At 38.1% G+C, this 27,074-nt stretch overlaps 1 protein-coding gene across 1 annotated transcript in view; it reads left to right on the forward strand.

The window, feature by feature from the left end:
* Positions 1-27,074, forward strand: part of Mllt3 (MLLT3 super elongation complex subunit) — a 258,709-nt gene that overhangs the window by 215,031 nt on the left and 16,604 nt on the right. The window contains exons 6-8 of the mRNA XM_028773315.1: positions 20,727-20,802; positions 22,708-22,837; positions 25,238-25,337. Of these exons, the coding sequence (XP_028629148.1) occupies positions 20,727-20,802; positions 22,708-22,837; positions 25,238-25,337 (306 nt within the window). The remainder of the gene's footprint in view (positions 1-20,726; positions 20,803-22,707; positions 22,838-25,237; positions 25,338-27,074) is intronic.

Here is a 27,074-nt window from a genome sequence, read left to right on the forward strand (position 1 = left end):
TGCTTCTAACATTTTCTCTTAAAAGAAACTGACTCCTTTTAGTCTCCTTTTAGTTAAGAAACTGCTGTTTTTATGCTTGAAGAATTCTTGATGTATTTCAAATATTAAAACAAAAGGCAGATCAACTTTTTTTTGTTTATATTCACTTTACATCTTGCTCACTGCCTCCCTCCCGGTTACCCCCTCCCACAATCCTTCCTCCCATGACCCTTCTCCATCTCCTCTGAGCAGGTGGTGGCCCCCTTGGTATCCCCACCTTGGCATATCATGTTTGCAGGGCTAGGCACATCCTTTCCCATTGAGGTCAGACCAGGCACCCCAGCTAGAAGAACATATCCCATGGACAAGCAACAGCTTTTAGCATAGCCCCCAATCCAGTTGTTCAGGACCCACATGTAGACCAAGCTGTACATCTGCTACATGTATGTGGGGAGGCCTAGGCCCAGCTCATGTGTGCTCATTTGTTGGTGGTTCAGACTCAGAGAGCCCCAAAGGTCCAGGTTAGTTGACTCTGTTGGTCTTCCTGTGGAGTTCCTATCCCCTTTTGAACTCTCAATCTTCCCTCCATAAGAGTCCCCAAGCTGCAACCACTATTTCTCTGTGGGTGTCTGCATCTGTCTGAGTCAGCTCCTGGATGGATCCTTTCAGAGGAAAGCCATGCTAGACTCCTGTCTGGAAGCATAATAGAGTATCAATAATAGTATCAGTGATTGGTGCTTATCCATGGGATGGGTCTCAAGTTGGGCCAGTGATTGGTTGGCTATTCCCTTAGTCTCTGCTCCATCCCCCATTCCAGGCAGGTCAACTTTAAACCATATACTAAAGCATGAAATTGGTTTAGGCAGCACAACACTGTCCAGTATGCCAACACACTTCAGACACATGAAAATATGGGTCAACAGAAGGGCCATAATTAATATATATATGCAACTTAACTGATATTTTTATACAAAGAAATTAATTTAAAATGGGCATCAATACTCTTATCACATGTGACAGTTGTATAGTTAACTCATCTTCATTTTCATTATTTTTCTTTTACAGTTAGATTTAGTCTCCATAATAAAGCTTTAGGTTTTGTTTTATTTGCAAACATGGAAAAGATTAAAATTCAATTTTGGGCATAATATTTAAATTTACTACCTTCTACTCTAAATATATGAATATATATTTTGTATTTTCTAATGTGTATTCTTAATGTAAAACTATCAGACCATTGTGGTTTAGTTTAGCTTTGTTTTTTATCTGCTGCTTCACACTTTATCTATTGGTCATTAAGGTGCTGCCAAATTCACCGTTAAACCCTTCTGGTTGATCCTCATGACATTTCCACTTATACAGTCATCTGATAGGCCACAGTATTTCCTAGTGCTACCAAATATATGTAACTGAATTCTATTTTAGTGTTTTGCAATATAAGAACTGAATCAGCTGGGCGTGGTGGTGTACTTCTTTAATTTCCATACTTGTAAAGCAGAAGCAGGTGGATTTCTGTGAGTCTGAAGGCAGCCTGGTCTACACAGTGAGGCTTTGTCTCAAAAACAAACAAGCAAAAACCTAAAGAACACAAGGAGCTGAATCAAACTGAGGAAGAATTAGGTGAAAATGTTCAATGTTGTTTTTTTTTCAAAAGGCCTTTAAAGTGTGCTGTCAAATAATGATGCTACCATTGAGGGCATGTTGTTGACCTGCATGCACACTTTTGTGGGGTAACTCTTTTTACTGCCTTCTTAAAGTCAGAACAGTGGATTCTCCTAACTAAGGTATGTTCATTAAACTTCTCCAAAGATGAAAATAAAGAGATAAAAGTCAGCTTTTATTGTAATGCACTTTTCCAACTTAGTGTAGTCAGTAGGATGCTAGGCATCCACTAATCTGCTGACAGAATCATCCTATTCTGGATAACTTGTATCCATAGAATAATTTTTAAAAGATATGGCCTTTTGTGCCCAATATAATTATAGACATGGTATTTTGAAGGCTAACACACAACATGTACAAAATTTTATCCCTTTTTATGACTGAATAATGTTCTATTACGTAGATATCATACTTTTAAAAAGGTTATTAATACTTGATATATAATTATTGTCTGTTTGAGGTTATGTGCACATATGTGCATTAGTATACTCAATTGTATTCACACCCAGATGGCAGAAGAGAGTTTCAGACATCCTCTTTTATCAGTCCCTGCTTATTCTCTCCAGCAATCCCATATCTGTCCACTGTGAGTTTGGGATTGCAGCTTACAACGCCTAGCTTGTTACTGGATGTAGGGATCTGAACTCCAGTCTGTATGATTACAGTGTGCTCTCAACCACTGGACTATCTGTCCATGAATATTTGTGTTATTATTACCATTGGCTTCTCCTGAATGATGCCCTCTTGAGAAGTTAGGGGTCCATTTTCATGTGGATTCCATGTATTTTTACACAGTATCTTACTGATGATGTATTTCCCTCTGACCCTACAGCAGCATTCTGGATTCTTGATGTTGTTGGTGTGATTCTCCTGTTTCTCAGTGACTTGATGTCTTGAATTTGGAGACTCTGGTAGATGTTGAGCAAAGTGAGTTAGTTTTCGTTTGGTTAGATCATCCCATTGACCCAGTTACTACCAATATTCTTACCACCAAAAATGGGCAAACTAACACTCTCAGTCACATTTTTATGTGTGATAGGGAGAGCTCCTTCCTCAATTTGCTTGCCCGCTACTTTTATAGGAAACAGTCCTCAAGGATCTCATCTCCTGGAATCATTTCCCCTCAACTCCTGCTTACTTTTTATGTTCAGCAATTACATAATAATTGTTGTTCTTTAATGGGAAATTCTCTTAAAGTGAAAATAGATTTTAAAAAGAAACAGGCAAAACCTACCATTCTTCCTTAAGCTTTGTATTTTTACTATTTATTTATTAATAATTAATTAATTATTAGTTTGTTTGCCAGCTGTTTGGCTTATTAGACAAAATATTCACAAAATATAAAATAAAGGACAAAATTCTTATTCATCCAGAATAAGATCATTATTATGATCCAGAATGATCCAGAATTAAGATTGTTCATCTTGAGCCTACTTTTTAACTTGAAGAATAAAAATGATTCAATTTAATTAAAATTTCTCATGTAGAGAATTTTTTCTATGAGAAAAATCATTGATTGATCTTTGTCGGAGTCAATTTGAACTTGAAATTGCAGGCTGGATGACTAGATTGGCTGTTATTTTTAGTGCTAGTGATATGATAGCCTTTCCCTCCCCACTAGGAAAAGGAGCCTGTCCCGTATTTCTGTTTACAGACCTTGGACTTTGCAATATCTAAAACTTACTATTCATTTTAAGTGCCCAACTTATCAAACAGTTAATGGATTGTACTTGTTAAAAGAATGACCTCTGGATAGCTCTCTTGTAGGAATTTGCAGCAACTTAGGATGTTTATAACTTATCCCTTAAATGGCTCTTTTACCCCAAGATCTTGCTATATTAGCACTAATTGCTTATCTGGTAAGGAGTAATTTATTTTATTCATGAGACTTTTATTGGTATTTATACACATTCAACAATACAAATGATATAAGAACGCCCTCTTCAGGATAACACATTACAGTTGGGTCCTCCACAGCAATTCCAGGAAGTGTGGGCAGCAAGGTCAAATCACTGCTCTATCAGGATAAAATGTTGAGTTGCCATAGAACAGTTGCTCTTAAAGGAGCAGAACATGCACAGCTTATGTGTGGGGTCATAAAACACCTATCCTCAAGAAAAATTCATTTTATAGGGAAACTAATATGTTAAATCAAAGCAGAGAAATACGATCTCTAACAAAGTTACCAAATCCCTTCCAACTATGAACACGCTGCTGTGCTAGGTGCCTATAGATTGGGGAGCAGTAAACTCTAACCCAGATCCCAAATCTTATTCACTGCTTGGTTTTATTAATAAAACTTTATTAAACACAGTCATAATACTTTGTTTTCATTTTGGTCTTCTGTTGTGTTATAAGATCACAATTGAGTAGTTCTAGCAGTGATTGTAATGCCCGTGAAATACAAATCTTTATTGTTAGGCTTTTCAGGAGAACGGGTTACCAACTCTCACCATTCAGAGTATGCAGAGTAAAGAAGATTCTCTTCTAATCCTCATCCTTAGTGAGTAGGATTGCGGGGTGGGGGTGGGGGCAGTGACTAATACAGATTTTAAAATGACTCATGCACAGAGCAGCGCCTGCACCAGTAGAATTACAGGCATGAAAAGGACGACACAAGAGGCCATCTCAGTACTTTAAGATGGCACAAAGCAGAATATACACATGCATGTGTGGATGTGGGTGTGCATGTGTGCGTGGGTGTGCACACATTAGCCTGTTCTTCACTATAACATTAGAATGACCAACATTAATAGCCACTAGAGTAGACAATCAGCATCTTTTTTAAATTGGGACTTGTCTTTGGTTTGTAATATTCAGTGTCCTTAGATATTCGCATAACTGTGTCATTCCAGAACATCTTTAGAAAAGGTGAGTGATCAGGATTCCATGGAATGGGCTCTGTTATCTCCACTAATGTCTGTGGCAGCTGAAAGCTTCTATAAATAGGCTTTGTCTATTCCTGCAAGCTCCATTACTCTGGAGATTAGGCCTCCAAACACATATTGATGACAGGACCCAGACATCTCCTTGTTGTTCTTCTCCTTAGCTAAGCTATAGCCAAAGCAGAAAAGTCATTCATAGACACACTCATACTCTTCAGGGTTAACCTGTCAGATTTTGAGTTTATTGGCGTCTAGAATGGACATAGGGTCGCTGAGTAGCACATTTGAATGGCTCTCGTACTTTGGCGTTCTGTGTCTCTGCCACTCTTACAACACAGAGGAGGCTTTCCCTACACAAAATGGTGCTGATGTGGCTTTGGTGCTCACTGACTCTCACTGAAAACCCTCTAGTTCAGATGACATTATGGGAAGTATTTTGTGTCTTGGTCTGTGTATGAAATACAGAAATGGCAGCATCAACTGGAAATGGGAGTCTGGTTTCAATCTAGGAGACTGCAGACCAGTCCACCAGAAGTAAAGTGAAGACCAGATCACTTAAGGGGGGAGTAGAACCTAAATACCTCAGGAACCGAAGAATCTGATTTGCTCCAAACTGCACTTTAGCATCTGAGTTAAGGAGAGATCCTTGAACTGTCTTGTGAGACAAATGTGTTGTTTCACAGTGGTCTTGAATTGTAACTTTATTAAAATGCAATGCCAATCAGTTGGTGATGCATGATTATGTGAAGCTTCTGTAGAAGGCATAACTAGTTCTGAGTGGTTGTTCGCAACTTGGAATAATTTTTAAAAGCACCAGTACAGTTGACATTTGTAATTGTCATGACTTGATCAGAGACTGAGTAAGGATTCTCGATTGAGATTTTGGCAGTTTAGGATAATTTATTAAATCTTTCTAAATTTTTTTTCTGGGCATGGAAAGAATAGGTTATATTCCTCTTTGAACCAAGACAAATATTTTGTTTACATATTCCAAACATAAATATAAAATATTTGAAAGTACAGATTAGTTTTATAAAGACTGTAAAACACTATGGCCCCAACATGGTTTTTGAATTTTTGTGTGAAATTAAAATATAATTGCATCATGTTCCCTTTCCCTTCCCTCCCTCCAACCACTCTCATGCACACCCTTGCTCTTTCTCAAATCCTTTATCCTGTTTTCAAAATTCCATAGTTGTCTGTATGCTTTTAAATCTAGGGTTAGGGCCCCTGGGAGATTTTCTCCTTCCATTTTAGTTAGACTGTTGGTGCTGTTCTTGTTTAGGTCTGGCTTAAGCAGCCATGTTCAACATTTATTTATCATCATCTTCAAGGTTGGTAGTAGATGGACTGGTCCATCTGTCAGCATCGTATTGTTAGAGGAATCACCTGACAGGTGGTCAGGTTGTTTGCAGCTGACTTCTCCTCCTGTTATCTCTTCCTTCTCCCTTCTCCCTTCTATTTCAGCTAATGCTGCTATCACATACAGTTGAGAGCTGTTTCATCAGACAGTGATTCTGAATGCCAAGCACAGTGTCTAGCACTAGGAATTCTTTCTGATATATATTTTTTAATATGGAAAAGACATTTGCAGAATTCTTCATTATTTATAGCATACATTACTATGTTGGAGGTTTTTGTTAAGTACTTTATTGTAGGTTTCATTAGTAAATAAAAGTATTTCATACCTTCCCAATCTGAACACACTTTCACTTGTGGGTGAAATTTTACTTGACTATGAGTTTCCAAAAATCAACAAGCAGGGAAACAGATAACCTACAGTGAGACCATCACACAGCAGGATTCCCCAACTTCAAAAGCCATGGGAAGGTTTACACGTAGCTGGGGATTGCTATATTTTCTGTACGCCCTGTAAGTTAAATTTGGTTTGGCAGAGAATTTTTGGGAGTAGATAAGGTTCTGTAAGTAGAACATTGCAGTTTTAGCCAAAGAAAACAGGCTGTAGATTTGATGATTCTATTTGATTTATCAGTGCCATATGCATGGCTTTGTGATCTTGAGGATTCAGCAAATGAATGAATTGATATGTATCAAAATTCTGTCATATGGGAAAGAAATCTTAATTTGCCTGTAGTATTGATACTAATGTAATTATCCAACACCTGCATCCCATTGATGGTAATTCTGTTAGGTTATATTACATTTTAATAGTACATATAGACAGCATTAACAAATTTGGGGAATTGCATTAACACTGAAAATGCTCTTATTTCCTAGCGATCTCACTTTTGCTTCTGTTTATAACAGAATCTCCTACTAAGGGAGCAGACAGAGGAGGACGCTAGTAATTGTGGTTAAAGGAAAAAGAGAAAGAGCTTGGCAGTAAGGATATCAAATATTAATTCTCTGTGCAATATCTATTTGTTGGTACAGCACAGAGGAATTTTAATTAGATGTGAGGGTTCACTCTACCTCAGAATTCCCCTGTAATACTTTTTTATAATATTTCTACCATCAAACGGTCATCATCCATCTGTTTTGTCTTTTTATTCACAAGAACAATTACATATGACAAAAATGTCCAACTTTATAAAATTGAAATGAACTTTGAAGGACAATATTATACTGTTAGCATTATCTTTAGGTGGATCTTATTCTTGATATTCTTAGAGTCCCATTCTGTGCAGGAGAGAAAGTCTCTCAACCCCAAGCCATGAATCTCACTTCTCTTTTCTGTGAATTCTGAGTGATTAATGACCAGGTATTTCTTGCCTATAAATGTCTTCTGCTTGTCCTTTTCTTTAACATTTTAAAGTTTTATTTTATATGCATGTGTTTTACCTGCAGGTAGGTATGCCCACCACATGTGCATCTAATTTCTACTCAAGTCAGAAGGGGTACTGAATCCCTCAACTGCAGTTAAACATGGTTGTGAACCACCATGTTGGGTGCTGGAACCAAATCTGGTTCTTCTGCAAGAGCAGTTAAGTGTCTTTTAAGTGCTTAGCCATCTCTTCATTCCCAGAACTTTCCTCTTTAAAGATTTAATCCTTGAATCACATGTTTGTATAATGTCCCGTTGGATTGCCCTATCTATGAGACATTGAGCTAGATGTTATATAAGCTCCCTGCTTGAGAATTTGGACCAGTATAGAAGGACTCACTCTTTCTCTGAAGTACCGAGCATATTCAGGAAAGGCTAGCATGAGAAGAGGCAAGCCCAGTGGACTCAGGGATAACTTCTTAAATCATAATTTCATAGTTACTCTTCTTGATAAGAGTAGCTAATGTTTATCATTTGTTCCATATCCTGCCCTCACTACATTGCACTGTATATATACGCAGTGATCAGAATAAATTGACACCATGGATTCCCTCCACCCCTTTAAAAATGAAGGTCGGAGATATCAGCAGACTGTGTAGCTCGGCTGAGGTCACACAGCTGCAGTGTGGTGGAATCAGGTCTGAAGCTTCTGCAGCCTGAACTCTGACTACTCTTCTATTCATGCCATCTGTGTGTTGACCTGGAGTTTTCAAAGTACCTGACGTGAAATTAAAATGTAAACCCACATGAAGTAAAGCTTAATTGTTTTAAGATTGTTGGCCTTTTTAAATAATGTGTCCCTCCGTTGTAGAGTGAATAGCTACGTTTGCTTTCTAATTCTTGCTTACTAACATTCAATACTTGGGCACATTTACATCTCAGCAGCCTTGCTGGCATAGTTAGCAGCCTATTGTAAATAGTGACATCTATGTTGTCTCTTCTTATTACTAGAAAATAAGAGTCCCATTTCTGAATAGGAACTTAAGTTCACATTCAATATCGTCACCTTTAGCACACTAAGCTTTATTTGCATATACAAAAAAGGTGATGATCTGTGGTAACTGCCCTGTTTACTGAAGAGGGGTGTGTGCTGCTATAGATAGGAGGGGCAGGTCCCAGAGTTAAAGCAGTCATGTGACAAAGATCCTGGAAGCCTTACTTAGCCACTATTTTATTTTATTATTTCATTATTGAGAGCTTAAACTACATTGGCAAAAATAGTGGATTTCCTGAGAATGTTGGTGTTAGGTTTATTTTAGAAAATTATCTGGAATTACAAAGTACTGTGACTGAGGCTCTGGGAGTAGTGGGAGAGAGTTACGTGTTTGACATCTGATCTCTAGCAGAATGTCTGCTCCCTGCACATACAGTAGTATCAGATAGAAGAGGCTGTTTCTAAAACAGTTCAGGGTGGATGTTTGCTTCTGATTAGCCTGTGTGTGCGTGTTGGATGAATGAGCAATTGCGAAGTCATGACCATGTGTTTGCTGTCATTTAAACTGCCAATCCAATCTAAATATACAGTGGGCGCCTAAGCAGAGTTCTTTCCTTTTCAAGAGAATCATTGTGACCACGCTCAGTTCCTTCCTGACACTTGCAAACTTAGGCACGTCTGTGTTCCTGAGGGCTACTCTGTTTGGTTTTGAAAGAGGTGAGGATGATTTCTTTGCTTGCTCTATTGCTTGGTTTTGAAGGCCAGCTGTATGTAAAGTTTACTTACCATGACCAGTAATTATATAGGAGTTTCTAAGATGTTACACATGGCAGGAGATAAAGGGGGTGAAAGCGATGGAACAAAGGCACAGATGATGGAAAAAGTCAGAAAAATCTTTTCAGTTTCAAACCATGAATTTGTATGTAGCATGCCTAATCTAATTGAAACAAAATCTGAGGTTTTATGCATAGGCAGTATTTTATAATAACATTACTGTATGATGGCGCCTTGATACATACTTTCCCCCCACAGAGTGAGATAAGTACAGGAAAAATCTCTCCTATAACTTTGGGAAATTTATACACATTTTAATGCCATTGAATTTTTAAATTAATATTAAAGAAATAAAAGCCTTTTTTTCCTGTTTGAGAATGTATTGCTGAACAAATTTTCTTAGTTTCTAAGAGATGCTAAGGTTTAAAACTGCCAACACCCTATCACTCGGAAATGAGTCTTTCCACTCAGCAACGGATAATGCTGTTTTTCCTGTGTCATAATCATGTGGCATATCACTTTAAGAAGTCACACTGCGTAGGTGGTTTCACTGTTCACATGGTTTTTTTGTTTAAGAATGAATACTTCAAAACTTCACTTCTCCCAAAGAACTGATAACATTCCTGTTATCTGATCATTAGAGTAGTTGATAAAAATTAGTTATCAGTTAAATGTATATGGAAATATTTTTCAATTTGTTTTTTAAAATTAATGGCTGTAAATTCTTATCTAAATACATATATCTTTATTTTAAAAATTCTAAACATGTTTTAATGGTAGTTGAGTTGATTTTCGGATAATATGTATGATAAATATAATGTAAATAGTCACAAAATTTAAAGAATATCCATTCATTGAATGCCATTAGAACTTTATAGATGGACAGTAACATTTGTCATTTTCCCATATGAGTTATTGAGTTATGTATTTGGACTATCAAATCATGAACATTAATCAACAGAAATAACTATATCCTGAAAATGTAGTCAAGGAGATTTTTTTCCCATGTGTATCTATATAAGTTAATGCAGTCACATGATATCCAAATAGTTAATCTTGTACATAAATGGGCTACATAATTAAATATAAATGCTAATGCTGACATGTTTTTCTGGTGAGATGGAATGTGTTGGATTTACCTACATGTGGAGGTATTTAAAAACATAAAAGACATTTGGAAGTGTTTTGTGCGTGTTTGCTGTTTGCTTTTGAACATTTGTTTCCTTTTGAAATGTTTCATTCTGTTGTGATATCTTAGGGAACCGCAGCTGACCAGAGTGAGTCATCCTGTGAGGCTCACACTTAGTTTAGAGCAGTGAGCAGAAGGAACCCCTGCAAAGCTGCTGTCTCTCTCCTTCCCCCCAACCCCAACCTCTCTCCTTTCCCTTCTAACCCCTACCCATCCCCTGCAGCTCACATGCTCAGAGAATTGTGCAGTCTGCTTGACTTACCAGGACATTCGTGAGAATAATACTGTCAATGTTGCTAGGTTTCCTCCATAGATTTAGTTTAGAAGGAAACATCACTTTTTAGACTAATTTAGCTTTAAGGTTTTCAATACCAAGCTTTCAGAGAGAGCACAATTACATACTTTACATGGCTCCTAAGATGAAAACCATCCAGTCTCTCAGGAGATTTTTAAGACAAGTGCAGTTAAGTAAAAAGAAAGAACTGGTTGTTGTTTGTTTTGTGTTGTGTTGCTTTTTACACCAGGTATTTTATGTGTGACTAGTAGCTTTGACAGTGTTGGGAAAAGTTGAAAAGGAATATTATAAACTAAATGCCAAAGGTGTAAAATATCATATACATTTTTGAAACATATGTATGCTTAACTATACACCAAGGTTCAGAGAGTTGAACTTTTTCTGAATGATTCTACAGGTACATATAGGAAATGATCTTGTTTTGTGAAGACTGAAAACAGGGTTTGATTTTTAAATTATTCTTGAGATATTGAAATGAAATGTTTTTGAGGATTGATTCAGAAATACTTCCAAACCATCCTCCAGGAAAACAGCAAATTCTTTAGGTTACTGCTGTACTTGAAAGTGAGGACTTTGAACCCTCATTAATTTGTCTGTAAGGAAGGGAAAATTGAGGTGAGCAAGAGAGACTGAGAATACCTCTAGCTGGTGTGGTGCTGAGCTGCCATTGTTGAAGGACTTCCTTTGAGCCGATTTCAGTCCCATTTAAAAAAAAAAAAAAAGTCTATTTGGTGATTAGTATCCAGTGGATAAGAGCAGAAAGCCACGTGAATAAAGACCATAAATACTGAAGTCTTTGGGATAGCAGCCTATAAAACTGTCAAAAAGCATTGGGTAGTGACAAAAGATAGCTCAGAGTAACAAGAAGAGTTAGCTGCAAGGCAATGCTCCATATTCATGGATAGAAGACATTGTTTAGTGTTCTTCAAATAGAGGTTCTTCTTGGATGCAGTACCTGCTCGTCATTATTTATTTGTCTTCCATGGAGTCTGTGTATTGGAAATCTGTGGTTGACTGTGTTTGCTGGTGGGAATCACAGGGCTTGTTTAAAGATAGCTTGTTTCCAAAGTTAGAGCTATGATTCCTGAGACTCATGTTTAGATCCGTCGGGATCTACTTACTTGCTGAGAATGTCAGACCTGACGGCAGTGAGTGGGTGGGGCGTGTGTGTATTTTTAAAAGGCAGATGGTTAGGAATTAGATGCTGACAAATGCTTTTCTCTTGATTTTTAAAATAAAGCTTTAAAGTTCATAATTCTTAAATATTTCTCCCTAAGGGGAAAACATTGAGTAAATAAAAACAGAAGTGTGCAAGACTATACTATAAACTGTTCTTATTCTTCAATGTGGAGATTTAGATGATGAAAGACTTACTAGCCTGACTTTAAATTTGCTGTTAGGATCGGAGAAAACGAAAGATGATAAAGTCTTTATTCTGAACTGAAGATGATGAAGTCTTTATTCTGAACTCCAGTTGTCTGACCCAGCGATGGTTAGGTGACATTGAATGACTGTGTTAGCTATCTGAATTCTGTGTTTTACTGTATAAACTTCACATTTAAATGTGTGTTTGAGAGATGATTTTAGTGGATTTAAAGTATTGTGCTTCTTCAAGTGTGAGGATTTTATCAACTTAGGGTATTTGCTTTTCAGCGTCCCGGCTGTGAGAACGAGACATGCCATTCATGTGAAGGGAGCAGATGTTAAAGGTTCTTGCCCCTGCCTTCCTAATCCCAAACACTCTTTAAGAAGAGAAATGTTCTATTACCCAAATAGGGATCTTTCTGATGGTGAGAAAAGACGGTAAAAGGCAGTAAATCTGCCTTCTCATTATGAACTGCAACAATAGATTGATTTATGAAGAAAAGCAACTGTTAGGCTTATATAAGAAGTGTGCATGGAGGTGCAGGTTCTTCTGGAGCTGATCGCAGTAGCATTCCTGCTATTCCTGACAGGAATCTAATATCGCCAGTGCAGAATACGTGATTCTGAACTCAACATTTGTAAAGGGCTTCACTGAGAACAAAACAAAGGAATCCACCTCCCAGTGTTTTCCCATGAGAGCAGACTCGTCAGTGTGCCATGTTTGTGCTGGCTTGTTTTTTCTTTTTTTTTTTTTTTTTAATTTTATTTTTCATCAGGACAAAGCAGACATCTTTAAAATACTTCCATTTTTATACAAATTTTGTTAAAACTTGCATTTTAGGTTGAAAATAATGTAAACATGGCATATTAAATATTTGGCAGTCATAAGTAGTTTTGCTTCACACTACTAATTTTTTAACAAACAAGGTAGAAGCAGAACATCACAGGGGACCATGCTAAAGATAATCATCTGCTTCCCAGGGACTGTGTAAAATGTTTTATGTGAAATTTTTGTCTTAAGGAATTCTGTAGGCATTTAAAAATCTTTTAAATAAACTTGTGTCACATAATGATAAGAAACTGTCAGGCTATTTATATTTAATTGAAAAATCTTAGAACTTTTGGAGTCCAAGCTGAACTCAATCATAAGAAGTTGTAGAGTGGGAAAGTCTGGAGACTTGAGTAAATTGTGCTGATGTCACGCCAGCCTTTAAAAGCTATAGGATGCAGTTGCAATATGAGTGGTAAATTACAAAATTAATGCTGATACTTATCAGTATGCTTAGGACCAAGCTCATTTCTCTTAGTAAACATACTGTAAGAGCTATAAATGTCCTACTTATGATAATACGTTTGTGCTAACATATAATGTACAAGAAAGCACTTGCAAAACATTGAAATTAAAAGGCAAGGACAGAAAAATAGCATGAGGTTTTTGTCACTTTCTTTTGTCTTTCTGGATTATCTCACACACATTTCTATAAGCACATGTGTGTACACTCAACACTCAAAGAGTTTGGAAAGGTTTCCCCCATTTAGAAAAAGTAAAGGGAGTCAGTATGTTGATAAATACATTGATATCCTAATTAGGAACATATAGGTTATACAAAGAATTAATTCTTGCAACTAGTAAGAATTTTGGTTGTATACATTTTTGGTGAGAAAATATTGCTTTTTTTTTTTTTTTTGGTTTTTTCGAGACAGGGTTTCTCTGTGTAGCCCTGGCTGTCCTGGAACTCACTCTGTAGACCAGGCTAGCCTTGAACTCTCGAACTCAGAAATCCGCCTGCCTCTGCCTCCCAAGTGCAGATTAAAGGCGTGCGTCACCACCGCCCAGCAAAATATTGCATTTTGTATGTGGTTATGATCAGACAGTTTAAAATCAATAGTTTTTTTCCAGTAGATTCTAGTTATTTAAGAATTCAATGTGTGGTGAGAATCATATAAATATGCTCTTAGCAAATAAAATGAATTTTTAATGTCACTGCCTTGATATTAATTGAATGCTTCATATTTAATGGGAAATATCCTGTAAGGTAGCTCAAATATTAAGACTAATAAATGTTGGTTAAAGTAGCAGTTCATTGTAGTTCTGCTGTTGTCAGCCAAATGCTCTATAAATGCCCAAATGTCTTCTTGGCCACTGTTCACTTGGTAACTTTGCAACAATCTATTAGGAATCCTTTTGCAACAATCTACTAGGAATCCTTTTTCCTCTTTTCATTCTATTATGAGGCATTTCACATTTTGTTACTTGTAACTTTTTCTTTTGTAACCATCTTCAAACTCCAGGTAGGGGTGAGGAGGTAGGAGGCTCCACACACACACACACACACACACACACACACACACACACACACACAAATCTCCAGCATTACAATTAAGTGATATGTTTAATATCCAGGTGTAAGACTCTGCAGACTCTGCTCAGATGTTTTTGGGCATATGGTTGTATGTGGTCTGTTTCCAGGTGAGTTTTCACACTCCTAAGCCTCTCAGCAAGTGAGGATTCTTATCCTGTAATCTCTTAGAGCACATCTGGCACATACACCATTTTGCAGTGACTGGAGGTTTTGAAACAGCACATGTTCTGACTACAATAGTCAGTAGCAGCCTTCAAAGTAAGACTGGTGACTAGAGATAAAAGACTTGAGGCTCTTCTGCTTAAACAGAGGAAACTGAAAGAAAATTACAGCCATCCCTAAGTGTGGAAAAGGGTCTTAGAGAGAGATTTATAGACCCTTGTTCCCCAAGGCCATTTCGTTTCCTAATGAGATTTTGTGTTCTCGGGCAGGGTGTGGGGAGTCAGAGGATGACAACATTTAATAATAATAGTGAAGATGATAATGAGGGAGACAGCAAGTTCGGTTGTTAAAGTAGAGGAGCTTCAGTGTAAAGCCAGTTAGCTTACCGTCCAGGACGACTTTATGTCTGAAAGTTGAAAATATAATAGAAATAAGGACTTCTTGTCTCGCCAGCAGTTATTTGAAAGGGTAATTCTTAGTTTCTTGCTATGTTATCAGAAGATGATGGGCACAATAGCATTTGGTTGTGTAACAGCCCAACATGTGAAATGTGATTCTGTCTTAACAGCAAGCTCATTTAAAGTTTTAAACACAAACTGAGAGTCTGCTGGGGCCACAGACTTGAGTAAGTCATAGTAAAAGGTTGCAGCTTCACTGGCCTTTTCTTAAGCTCATTGTGTTTTCAAAGAAAATGTTGCTAATGTGCTGCTTAAAACATTTGTTCTATGTTGTTACAAGATTTTGTACTGTAGAGTTAGGGAAATAAAGCAGATTAGCTTTGAAGGCAAATAATGTTGTGCTCTATTGTCTACTACATCCTCTTAACCATGGCCAGTGTCAAGAACATGGGGGCAGCTCAGAGTAGAAAGTTTCCTGCTACTGAGGTTCCCAGCCAAGGACTCTTATGACTATTTATTGGGCAAACGTGAGAAGTCAGATTGCAGTACACGAAGTCCTGGAATGAAATGTTTGCTTTTACCACTCCTTTGCTTTGGGTGTGGATCTTTAGATGTGTCTTGTAGATAGGGAGAGATTCTTTCACGGTGACACAGAAAACTTCCCTTGACACTAATGTTATATGTGTTCTGAGTGCTGTTTTGATTAATCTTTTATCAAAGTCACAGGTATAACAAAAAGAGTAGTATAGGAGAAACCAGAGCAGTTGTGTAAACATCACCCTGTGGTCACTTAATTTTACTGTGCTTCAGCATCATTGGTTGGAAGATTAAAAATGCCTTGCTATTTTTGTCCACTTGACAACATCTTGCTTGGGAAGAGACTGGGGTGGGGGTCATTCTCAGATGCTGCTTTGTTCAAGGATCCTAAACTCATCATGATGGCACGTAGTTATAACCTCATTATACCTACCAAAGGCTTTGCCTCCCAAAACTGTAACATTAGAGTGAGAGCTTCAGTAGATCATGGGAAAGAACAGAGTCTAGTACACAAACTTGCCCTTCCTCATATAAAGCAAATGAAACAAAGAGTGTGCCGGAACTACACACAGATATGTTAAGGAATAACTAGTATTGACCCAGTTATTTTTACATGTCTCCCTGTAATAAGATTTTGATCCTTTTGAAAGCGTTTTATTAAAAACTCTCATTCATATACCTTTTACAAGTCACTGTATTAATCTTCTTAACCTAAGTCATTTGTCAGTCAATTTTGGCCTTTTTATTTGCTGACATAGCTATCTAAAAGCATCATCTGGTCATGTAACCAGTAAGATCTACTTCACTCGTATGGTGCAGAACACTTCAGTGGTTGTTTAGGAATGGATGTGATGATGTTACTCTTTAAAATTAACCATATATTTAAAAAATGGGTGTATAATTCTCAGCTTCTCACAGAAGAGAAACTACATGAGTTAACCCTTTTTATGTTAATCCTAAAGGTACCTAATATATAGAGTGATTCATTTTTAATGGAAGGATTAACCTGATAAGAACTGTTGCCGTGAAGGGAAATAATGCAGTGAAATAACACATTTTCTTTATTTAGCATTTATCTTCGGCAGTGGTGGCGCACGCCTTTAATCCCAGCACTTAGGAGGCAGAGGCAGGTGGATTTCTGAGTTTGAGGCCAGCCTGGTGTACAGAGTGAGTTTCAGGACAGCCAGGGCTACACAGAGAAGCCCTGTCTTGAAAAAAAGAAAAAACAAACAAACAAAAAAAGCATTTATCTTCAACAAGGTCTTTCTGGGTATTTATGTAATAAAGAAATTATTTTTATTGTGGGATATAGATTTTCTTTTGCTGCATATAGTAAAAGCTTTGTATAAAACAGTGGAATGTCTCTGAAGTAACTTCTGCTTAGTTTGTATTTCCCTTTTTTTTATTTAAAAACGTTTAATTAGTTTTACTGTATTTTTTCCTCTCTCCTCTGAAGGTAAACACATGTCCTCCACTTCCCTTTTCTAAATCGTGATTGCTGTAAAGCTCAAAGTTGAGATTCTGCTCATAAATGGTAGTTGTCCAGTGGGACAAAATGAGTAATGTGTGTTTTCCAGGAGGAAGTCTGTTTATGTAAATCCCTACTGTGTTCAGACTTACCTTCTAAGAATTATAAGCATAAGGGTTTTCCTGCTTGCCCTGGACATAGGCAAGCCTCTGTAGAGAACCATTACAGGATGGTTTTGCATAGCCATTCAGTGTTGTTGAGTATATTGCCAATCATGATAGGCCCATTGTTTCATGAACTATACAGATAGGTCTTATTTTAAGCAGTAGTGAAGGTTTTGACCTCTTGCATGTAAGTACTTATATAATGGCAACCAAATGTTGATTAGTCACCATTAGTGTTTGATAATCCAGGACATCAACACTGTTTTCCCAGTGGGGAAAATTTTGAATTTGAAAAACAGGTATCAAATTAGCCCACAAAGGAAAGGATGGGGACATCATTAGCTTCTTTATTTTTAGTTTTTAGTATGTCACTCACAGACTCATGTGTACACAGATGAGCATCCAGAGTCAAACCTGCCTTCGGGGAGAGAAAAGAAGCTGTTGTATCTTGGAGTCCTATAAAGCTTTTAATCCGTCTAGTTTAAGGGTTTTTTTTTTTTAATCAAATAATAGATTATATAAATTATCTTTGATTTGTGGGGTTTTGAGGGACTGACAAATGTGATTTTCTTAAAAGTAATCTTGATGAGATAGAAGACTGTATCTGTGTCTTCTGGTGGTAAAAGGACTTTGGGGTAGTTAACATCAAGTTGAACTCTACTCAGTTTGTTTTCTAGGTCTGTGAGGGTTAGTTTTTGTCTGGTTAACATGAGCTAGAGACAACTGAAAAGAGGGAACCTCAACTGAGGGGATTTCTCCATCAGATTGGCCTGTGGACATGTCTGTGGGGCGTTTTTTTGATTGACATGGGAACTCCATTTCACTGTGGACCATGGCATCCCTGCACAAGCCGTCCTGGGTTGAATCAGGATGGTAGCTGGGTAAGAACATGTGCCTGCAAACAGCAGAGCCAGCAAACAGTGTTCTGCCATACTCTCTGCTTCAGTTCAGGCCTCTTGGAAGTGTAAGATGATAAGATAAAATAAACTCTTAACTTCCAAAGTTACTTTTGGCCAATGTTTTATCACACCAGAAAAAGAAATCAACCACCACATGAATGATCTTAATAATGTTTTTATTGAGTAACAACCAGATTCTGTCACAGTACATTCTTGAAAAATCCATTGAGGAAAATATAGGAATGATCCCTATGGATAGATTAACACTTCTGGTTTCTTCATGATGCATTTACTTTTTGTTTATGCATATATATGTGCACACAAGCATACTATTATACTACTGTATGGAGACCAGAGGGCAACTTTGCCTTCCTTCAGCTAGCACCCACCTTGGCTTTTGAGCCAATCTCTTATTGTCATGGAGCTTGCTAAATAGACTAGACTGAAGGGCCAGTGAGTCCCAGGGATCTCTGTGTGTGTCTCCCCAATGCTGCAATTACAAGCCCTGTCATCATGGCTGCCTGACTTTTATTCTTAACAGATTTAATTTTTGTTTCATTTTTCATTTTGTTTCTGTGTATCTGGGTATGTGTACAGGTGCTCACATAAGCCAGAAGCATTAGATCCCCTGGAGCTGGAGTTACACACACACACACACACACACACATACACACACACGGAATTTTCTTAACTATTTGCCTTTTTCACATAATTAGTAGTTGAGGAAATGTTAAGTATATCTATGGGTAAGATGCTAAAGGTTTGGTTTTGCTATCTGCATAATGCTTGAGATGGAAGGGTCAAGATGGTGGTGGGAAGCTGGGGAGATGGCCACTGTCTTCCCTAGGTTGGTTGAATGGTTTGTTTTTGAGACTAGGTAATTGTGGTTGGACTGGAACTCACTATGTAGACCAGGCTGGCCCCAAGCTCATCTACCTGCTTCTTCCTCATACATTCTGGGATGTATGTATGCATAATGATACATGCAGGAATGTGCCCTGACACCCAGCCCTACCTTGTTACCCTGGTTAATGTCATTTTCAGACAACAGTTTGACAGTATGATTCTTTAGGTCCAGTGCAGTGTGTGCTGGTCAGGCAATATGATAAAGAAACTTCTTTTTTGCTTCCAAATGGTTTTCAGGGCTATTAAAATAATACCATTTGCAGGCACTTTTCATGGCTGGAAAGAGCAATTTGGAGAGGGAATAGAATACTTGGGCCCTGAGAGAATTGTGTTACAGATGGGCAATGTGCCAAGTGTCCCTTCAGTTGTGTAGCTGGCCATTAGGGCTCAACCACAGAAGACACACCTAACAGAAGTGAAGAGTTCCTCACTTAGGCATTTGTACCTATAAACCAACTGTTTTGTGGCCTGCAAAGAGTGATGTGTAGGACACAGTACAATTCTCAAATAAATAATGCAGTGGTGACGAGTCGGTGAGCCGCCTGCTTCTCATTAGAGGTCCTGTCTGGCTCTTTTCCTGCAGAATGAGCTAGATTGCTGACACCTGTTTTCCCATCCACCCCATGGATGTAAAGTGTGCATCAGAAATGCCCAAAAGTGCTTCCTCATGTCCCAGTCGAGGGAGCTTGGTGCTGCTGCAGGAAGCAGGTGGGGTGGGGCTCCTTTTCTGGGAGAGGAGATGAACTCAATGGTGGGAAACTGTTGTGCACACTGAACTGGGATCATCACCTTCATTTAGTGGCTTCTGATCACGCCTGTACTTGTACCCACACTGGATTGTGCATTTAGTAAAGTAAAAAGAGCATGCATCCTGTACATGGGCACACCTTATGTGCTTCCAAAATAGCTAACTATGTATTTAAAAACATGAGGACATTAGAAATGTGTAGAAGTAGTACATTCTTATAACCAAACGCATCACTTTTATTATATTACTTAAGTGAGAACTTAGTCTTAAGATGCAAAACTCAAGTATATGGCTTTTGTGGTCGATGTCTTGTACATTTCTTTCCATGCATCTGATGTCAGCCACCTTTAAGCATCATAAACTCTTTTGTAAAAACTGTTGAGCCAGTGGAGCAGCTGCTGTCTTAAGTCCCAGCTAAGGATGGTCTACAGTGTGAAATGCGCTGTGCTGAGTATGAGGGAAATAACAAGGAGCACATGAGTTTTAAAGCGCTGGTTATCTACAGCTCATATGGGGGAGAACACAGCATGAGGTGTTAGTGGTTTAAGAAGGGAGAAACCTGAGTTCAGGTGTGTTGGACATAGCACTTGTTCTGGACACCATGCGACCATGGAGAGTCAGAGGTGGCATGTTTGTGTATGTGAGGCTGTTCCTCTGCCAGTCTGTAAGCTATGAAATTAAAGGATATGTCTCTTCTTAAAATAGTGGCAACATTGTCTCCTGACTTGTCTGTGGGACTTAGATGTTATGAATATTGGCTTCTCTTTGTGAACTTGTGGTAAGTGGGGTTACTTGGTTCATGGCCTTGGTCCAGAGTGAAATTAACTGGCTCATAAAGTGATTGAACTAATGACCTTGGCCTCATTACTACTATGTTTGAACCAGTTTACTCAATCAAACCTTGTGGAAAGGACAGTGAATGTATCCCTTAGGAGATCTGTATAGGGGTGAGCAGGGTGAAGTTTCCCTTTATTTAGCACCCAGGAGTTTATCTTCTTGTCCTTGACATTTTGTATATTACTTTCATTTAATACAAATAAGGCTGTTAAAAAAATGACATCATGACTCTCCTGTGTTTTTAACAAAGTGATGTGTGTGGTCATTTTTCTTATATAGTATCAGACTTTGTGTAAAGGCATTTGAGGTCATTTTCATCTTACATGTGCCGTATCCCATAAATGTACTGATGATGTTTTTTTCTTCTTCTCTAAAGTCAGAGCAACCCAGTCCTGCCAGCTCCAGCTCCAGCTCCAGCTCCAGCTTCACACCATCCCAGACCAGGCAACAAGGTATCAACAGCTCCCAGGCCAATGAAACCTTTTCCCCATAAAACATCCTAATGAGTTGATTTATGCCATGTCTTCTACTATTTGACTATTTGAATGATAGCTTGGCTTTGACAAAGTTGCGTTTATTTCCTCCAGGAATGTACTTGAATATTATTCTGCTATAGGAGGCCGGAGTTTAGAAAGTGGTCCTTTCCTAGACCCTTCCGTCAGGTTCCCATTTCTTAGATGGATTATAGACACAACCCACTTCAGGGAGTTCCCAAAGGAAACACTCCAGTAAGCCAACCTCAGAGGTGCTGCCACAAACTCCCATTCCTCACCCTTGGACACCTCTCATTTATTTCATTTCATTCTTTACATTTTAGTAGACCTTTTAAGCAAAAGTGCATTTACTTTTTTTAAATACATATTTCTCTACTTATAGTTCTACATTAACCAAAACTCTGCATACATTAAACCAACCTATAATGAAACACATTTTTAATGTGTGTGAAATCTCAAAAAGTGGGCTCTTGTTTTATTTTTACACAATAGAAGAGCGTCAGAGAGCCACTTGTTTCCTAGTATCATACTGAACATGGCCATTCGTACTGACCACACTGAATTCTAAGTGGCCATGTATGCTTTGAAAGAGGATTAAATTGTTGTGTGTATTTGGACTAAGGCTAAGCTTCCAAGAAAATATATAATAAAAGGCTGTGATAGTTTTGGCTATTCAGAAGTCTTGTTTCATTAACTTTCAAAGAAATAAGCCCACTACAAAAGCAGAGGTCTGTGAGCTTGCAGGGAATCAGTGCATGTTTTAGAACTGAGTACTTAGTGACAGCTCAAATAGTCCTAACATAGATTAGATTTTGGTAATTGCCTAATCCAGAGCAAAAACTCCCCATTCTTGATTGACTTTACAATCTTCTGTTAAGATTAAAAATAGCTATGTTTCATCATATACTAAGTAGTAAACAGAGGGGAAGCAACAGTAACCAGTGTGTGTGTGTTCAGTTTTGTCTGGTCCTAAATAAAATTGGTTACAGCTGCCCCACCTCCTCTCGTGTAATACTGGATATTTTCTGGATCTTCTGGGCACATGATTTATTATATCGTCTTACTTATGCTAATACATGCTGATACTTTGCCAGGAATTTCTTAAAAAGTAAGATGAAAATTGGCTACAAAACATAGTACTGCAACAAGATTTGCTGTCCAAGATCAATAGGAAATTCAGAGATAGAACGTTACACCATGGAGTTGAAGTACTTTATAACCTGAGCTTGACTGAAATGCTTGCTTGACCTGAAATTGACCTTGAAATAAAAGGAGCAGCTAAACCTTAATAGATCAGAAACTACCACACAAAGGCTGCACTGCCAAGAACCAGCTACAACCATAGTGATTTATTAGTCTCAACTTTTCAATACATGGATTAACTTAACAAAACATCCTGTTTACTAATAGGTCTGTTTCGCCTTTGCCTGTGACTTGAGGTGGAAGGATAGGAAATAAAATTACACAGGAAAAAAAAGGATATTCTTTAAAAAAAATTTTTTTTAGATTTATTTTCTATATATAGGCATTTTGCTTACCCATAAATCTGTGCACCTTGTGAATGCCTGGTGCCTGAGGAGGTCCAAGGAGGATGCTAGATTTCCTAGAACTGGAGTTACAGAGTCATAAGCTACTATGTGGGTGCTGGGAATCAAATTCAGGTCCTCTGGAAGAGCAGTCAGTGCTTTTAATCACTGAGTCCAGAAATCATCTTGACTGCAATCAAAGTTGCAGAGTCTGAACTGTACTGGGTCATGATTGTTCTTAGCCAGAGGACAGTACTGCAGGCATTCCCAAGTGTCTAATATGATCAAGTGTGTTTGAGTGTTTGTTTAATTTTCTGTGGTTCATATCATTGCTCAGGTCCTTTAAGGTCGATCATGAAAGATCTGCATTCTGATGACAACGAGGAGGAGTCTGATGAGGCAGAGGACAATGACAATGACTCTGAGATGGAAAGACCTGTAAATAGAGGAGGAAGCCGAAGTCGCAGGTAAGAGATTCTCCGAAGCAGAGCCACACTGGTTCACTAGGTAAAGCACAAAGGTGTGAAACACCTAAACCGTGGCAGCAAATGTGAATGTGTTGTGGCAGAGTCAGTAGAGTGTTTGCCTAGTACCTTTGAAGCCCTGGGTTTGATCCTCAGCACATTGCCTATAATCATAGTATTTGGGAGGGAAAAGCAGGAAGATCAGAAGTTTAAAGTCACCTCCAGCTATATGTCAAGTTTGGGAGCAGCCTGGGTAACACAAGACCCCCATCTCAAACAGGGGAGGGTTATATTCCTCTGAAACTGGGTATGTTTGTGTTCACTTTTACCAGAAATCAGTTTTCCTTTTTCCTTAAAAGAGGATTTCCCTTAAAACCTTCATAGGAAGAAGCCATATCAGACATCGTTGCTGTCTGAAAGTATATGTATGGCCTGTGGCAGATTCACCTGAAGAGTTGCTATAGACCTGTTGCTTTGGGACGGGGGGTTCCACATGTGAAGAAACGGCATTTGCTGCCTGTAGTTAGAACTACATAATTGACTCTAGTGAATTATGTTGTGACCTAATTAAAACGAAATTCACCTGTGTGTGTTTTCCAGCAAATAAATTCCTGTTAAGTGCGCTGACAATTAGGTTCCTTAAGTAGCTTTAATGCTATGAGGCATAATTCTACATTAGAAGATGGTAATTCATGTCACTTATAATTAATAGTCAACTTGAAATTGCTTTGAGGATTTTGTTTATCATGAGGAAAACAAATAGGCATGCACACTTTAATGTGTTACGAGGAGAAAATACGAATCTACTTGAACTTCAAATCCAATTACATTTATAATATATTGCAATAAATTTTCCCCACTTTCTATTACTGTGTAGATGGCCCTGAAATACCTAAGACAAAGGGAACCCAAGGGGAACAGACTGTGTGTCTCCTAATTGGCATTTAAGTGTTGTCCTTTGAGGCAAGCTGCCCATCCAAAGAATGGAAACCCTTTCAGACCCTGCAGTGACTCTGCCTTACAAAGCTAAACTCAGGACATCTTTCTGCACTCTGCCTTCCAGTGCACCTCGCTACATTCCTTTACAGAACCCTTATAGACTCAGCCACAGATGCTGTCTTCTTTGATCTGACAAGAAGGAAACTGGTAGGTCAAAAGGAGCTGAATCTTAGTGGTTAGAAACTAACTTGACCAACTAAAATCCAGCCACTGGCTGCTCTCCAATTTAGTTTATTGAACACACACACACACACACACACTATTTATGTAATTTTCCCAAGTTTCTGTTTTGTAGATCTGGTTAGCTGTTTATTATCCACTTTCTAGCCCGTCCAGAGTTAGTATGGATTAGAACACACATTACTCATTTGTCAGTTTTCTGATGTGAATGTACATCAGGGACATGTCTTTGTTTCCCCACCTGACATGTACTGTTAGCACGACGGCTCCATGTAACATTTGATCTTCAGAGCACTTGTGCAGTCCCAACTGTTTAATCAGTTTAAATACTCAGCCTTCCACTTCAGCTGAGCAGCGTTTGAAAGCAGCGCTGCAACAGAACACTTCATTAATGTAATTTAGTTAAGAAAAACAAGTTCCATCAGTTTTTGCTAAAAGGACATCCCAGTGTGTCCTTTTTGTTTCCATTCTTGTATCACGTCTGTCTGAATGTATAATAGAGTGAGGATGTGATTGCCTATTCAGAGTGAAAGAAAAACTCTGCTGATTTCTATAGCATTTGCTATCTCCGAGGAGAATATTATATCAGGTTACTGTATAACCACAGAGGGAACAGATACTCAAGTGCCTTCCTGAATGAGAGCATACATTCAGATGAGTGGAAGTAAGAACTTCTCCTCTCTAGCTAGGAAAGTTTCATTTTATTCTAAGAAGAAAAAATAACTAGGGAGAAAGTAGTATTTTTATTGTCTGTAGATGCTGAGAGATACTTTTTCTAAAACAGTGATGTATGAAATGGTTTGTGTCCAGAGTATCTTTCTAGTACATGATTGTATCCGTGTCTCATAGTGGAGACCTCACTGAATTGTGACACAGTAGGCATGATGAATAGTGCTTCTAGAATGTTAGGCTTCCCACAGTAGCTCAGGGGTGGCTGAGCACTAGCCTTGGGTCGCATTACCAGGCTTTCACTCCTTCCATTTTACATGTGTAACTAGAGTTGGGGACATATATGTGTAAGTCCTGGTTTATTCAGTTGCAAAGCTGGGGACACTGAAACACATGGAACCTGAAGTGGTTCCAGATACAAGCGAGTACTAGTAGATGCCTGCAGTTGTGTGTTAAAAGCAGCCTTTCCATGCCAATGTTTGTGTTCCTTGTTTTTCATATTTGTCTGTCGTCTTTCTGTGGCGGGGTATGTGACTTTTCAATGTCTCTTCTCAGGGTCAGCTTGAGTGATGGCAGTGACAGTGAAAGCAGCTCTGCCTCTTCCCCTCTCCATCATGAACCCCCACCACCATTATTGAAAACTAACAACAACCAGGTAAGCTGGGCTTTTTACTTAGCAAGATTCTGTAGAACTGAAACACAATCATTTTTGCCCAGCAAATGGATGTTTTACCTCTTAATTGTAAACTAAATTACTTTTTATTTTAAACAAATGGTAATCCACAACCTTAGCATTAGGCACATGGAGTAAAAGCACTTCTGTGTTTGTAAGATGGGGTGGATGAATTAATAGATATGGGAAGACACGGTGATACAAGATGTTACCCATCATTCCTAACTTCTGTGTATTTTATCCCTAAGCAGTAAATGGGTGACTCAATCAGACAGAACATGGGTTTTTGGACGAGCCTGCTTTAACTGGTGAAAGATGCGCTTTTATGTGCCCCAGTTTCTTCATTAAGTAAAGTTAGCCCCCTGCAGGTTATTGGCGGGATGACACTGTGTAAAGGCAGTGCACAGCATCTGCTTGGCTGGCACTCACTGTCTGTGAATGTTTATTTTACCTGCTCAGCCTCCATTTCTCATTCAAGAGAAAGGTACTGTTACTTAGGGGTGCAGAGAATAATTAACAAAATAGAGAAAAGTGATTATCAGTATACTACAGGTTGAGCTAAAAGAAAGCTTATTAATTTGATAGTCAACTCAGAATATAGATATTTGGATAAGGTCTAAACAGAATTCCGAAAGCCATGATAAAGAGCTTGTATTAAATGAATGAGATTGGGACGTTTCCATTATTTACTAAAATAAACCTTTTGCAAACATCATGAGTATTGTAAAAGTCCCATTGTGCACTGAGTTGATACTCATTACAGTAAGATATTCTTATCTTTTTATGTAGACACATTTCCTGTGACCTCTGCAATAATTGCTTCATTCAAGTTGCCATGTGAATATTAACATGAAAATTAAAGGGTTACATTTTCTAAAATTACTCCATTTCATAAGTGTTCTGCTATTTAAAATACCTTGCCCCTGAATTAGTGATCTTTGTTTTAGTTGGAAAATGCTATATTACAGTTGTGAGAATATTCTCTTTCTTGTGTTTTATATAAAGAAGCAATACACTCACTTAAAGTTTAGAACTTATCATTTATAAAGTTCATCTGCACCCTAAATCCTCCAACGTTGGATAGGAGCAGCACCTGCATTGTTACAGCTTTCTCTCATTAAATAGTGTACTACTATTTTCTTGAAATGTTTATTTAACACATGTAGTTTCTTACATGCATATCATCATCCCACCAGTACTATCCAGTTTTGTATCACTCTCTCAGTGTGCCCATGAGTTAAGAGCAAAGTACACATGCTTTCAGTATTAGCTAGCCTGGAATAGGCCATTATGTACAACTGATATACTTAACTCCTCATACCTATGTCTTGGAGCTTAGAGAAAGAAAGGGGTTTTGAAATGTTATTCAGGGGTAATTCTTAACCCCAAATCATCTGCTGTGGGGTCAGATGTGATATGATCTCTTTAAGTCAGTGTTCAGAGACGTTAAAAAAACATCACTAGTATTGCTGTGCGTGTGAATATGACCACCAAACCCCAAAGGTACTTAAATTTCATCCTGGCATGTTTTTAGTATTATAGGTGAATGTGGAAAGGAGGTACACTAGAGAGCTCGTGTGTGCAAGCGTGGGGTAGTATAGCAGTATCCAAAAGTTCAGATAAACTACAGAGGATGAAGAAGACAGGAAAGGCCTGATTTTACTCTCCATACCCATTGACTGTTCGATTAGTTAGTTTTATATTGCTGTGACTAAATAA

This window comes from Grammomys surdaster, unplaced genomic scaffold, assembly GCF_004785775.1.
Source record: "Grammomys surdaster isolate TR1022 unplaced genomic scaffold, NIH_TR_1.0 225, whole genome shotgun sequence".
Classification (NCBI taxonomy): domain Eukaryota; kingdom Metazoa; phylum Chordata; class Mammalia; order Rodentia; family Muridae; genus Grammomys; species Grammomys surdaster.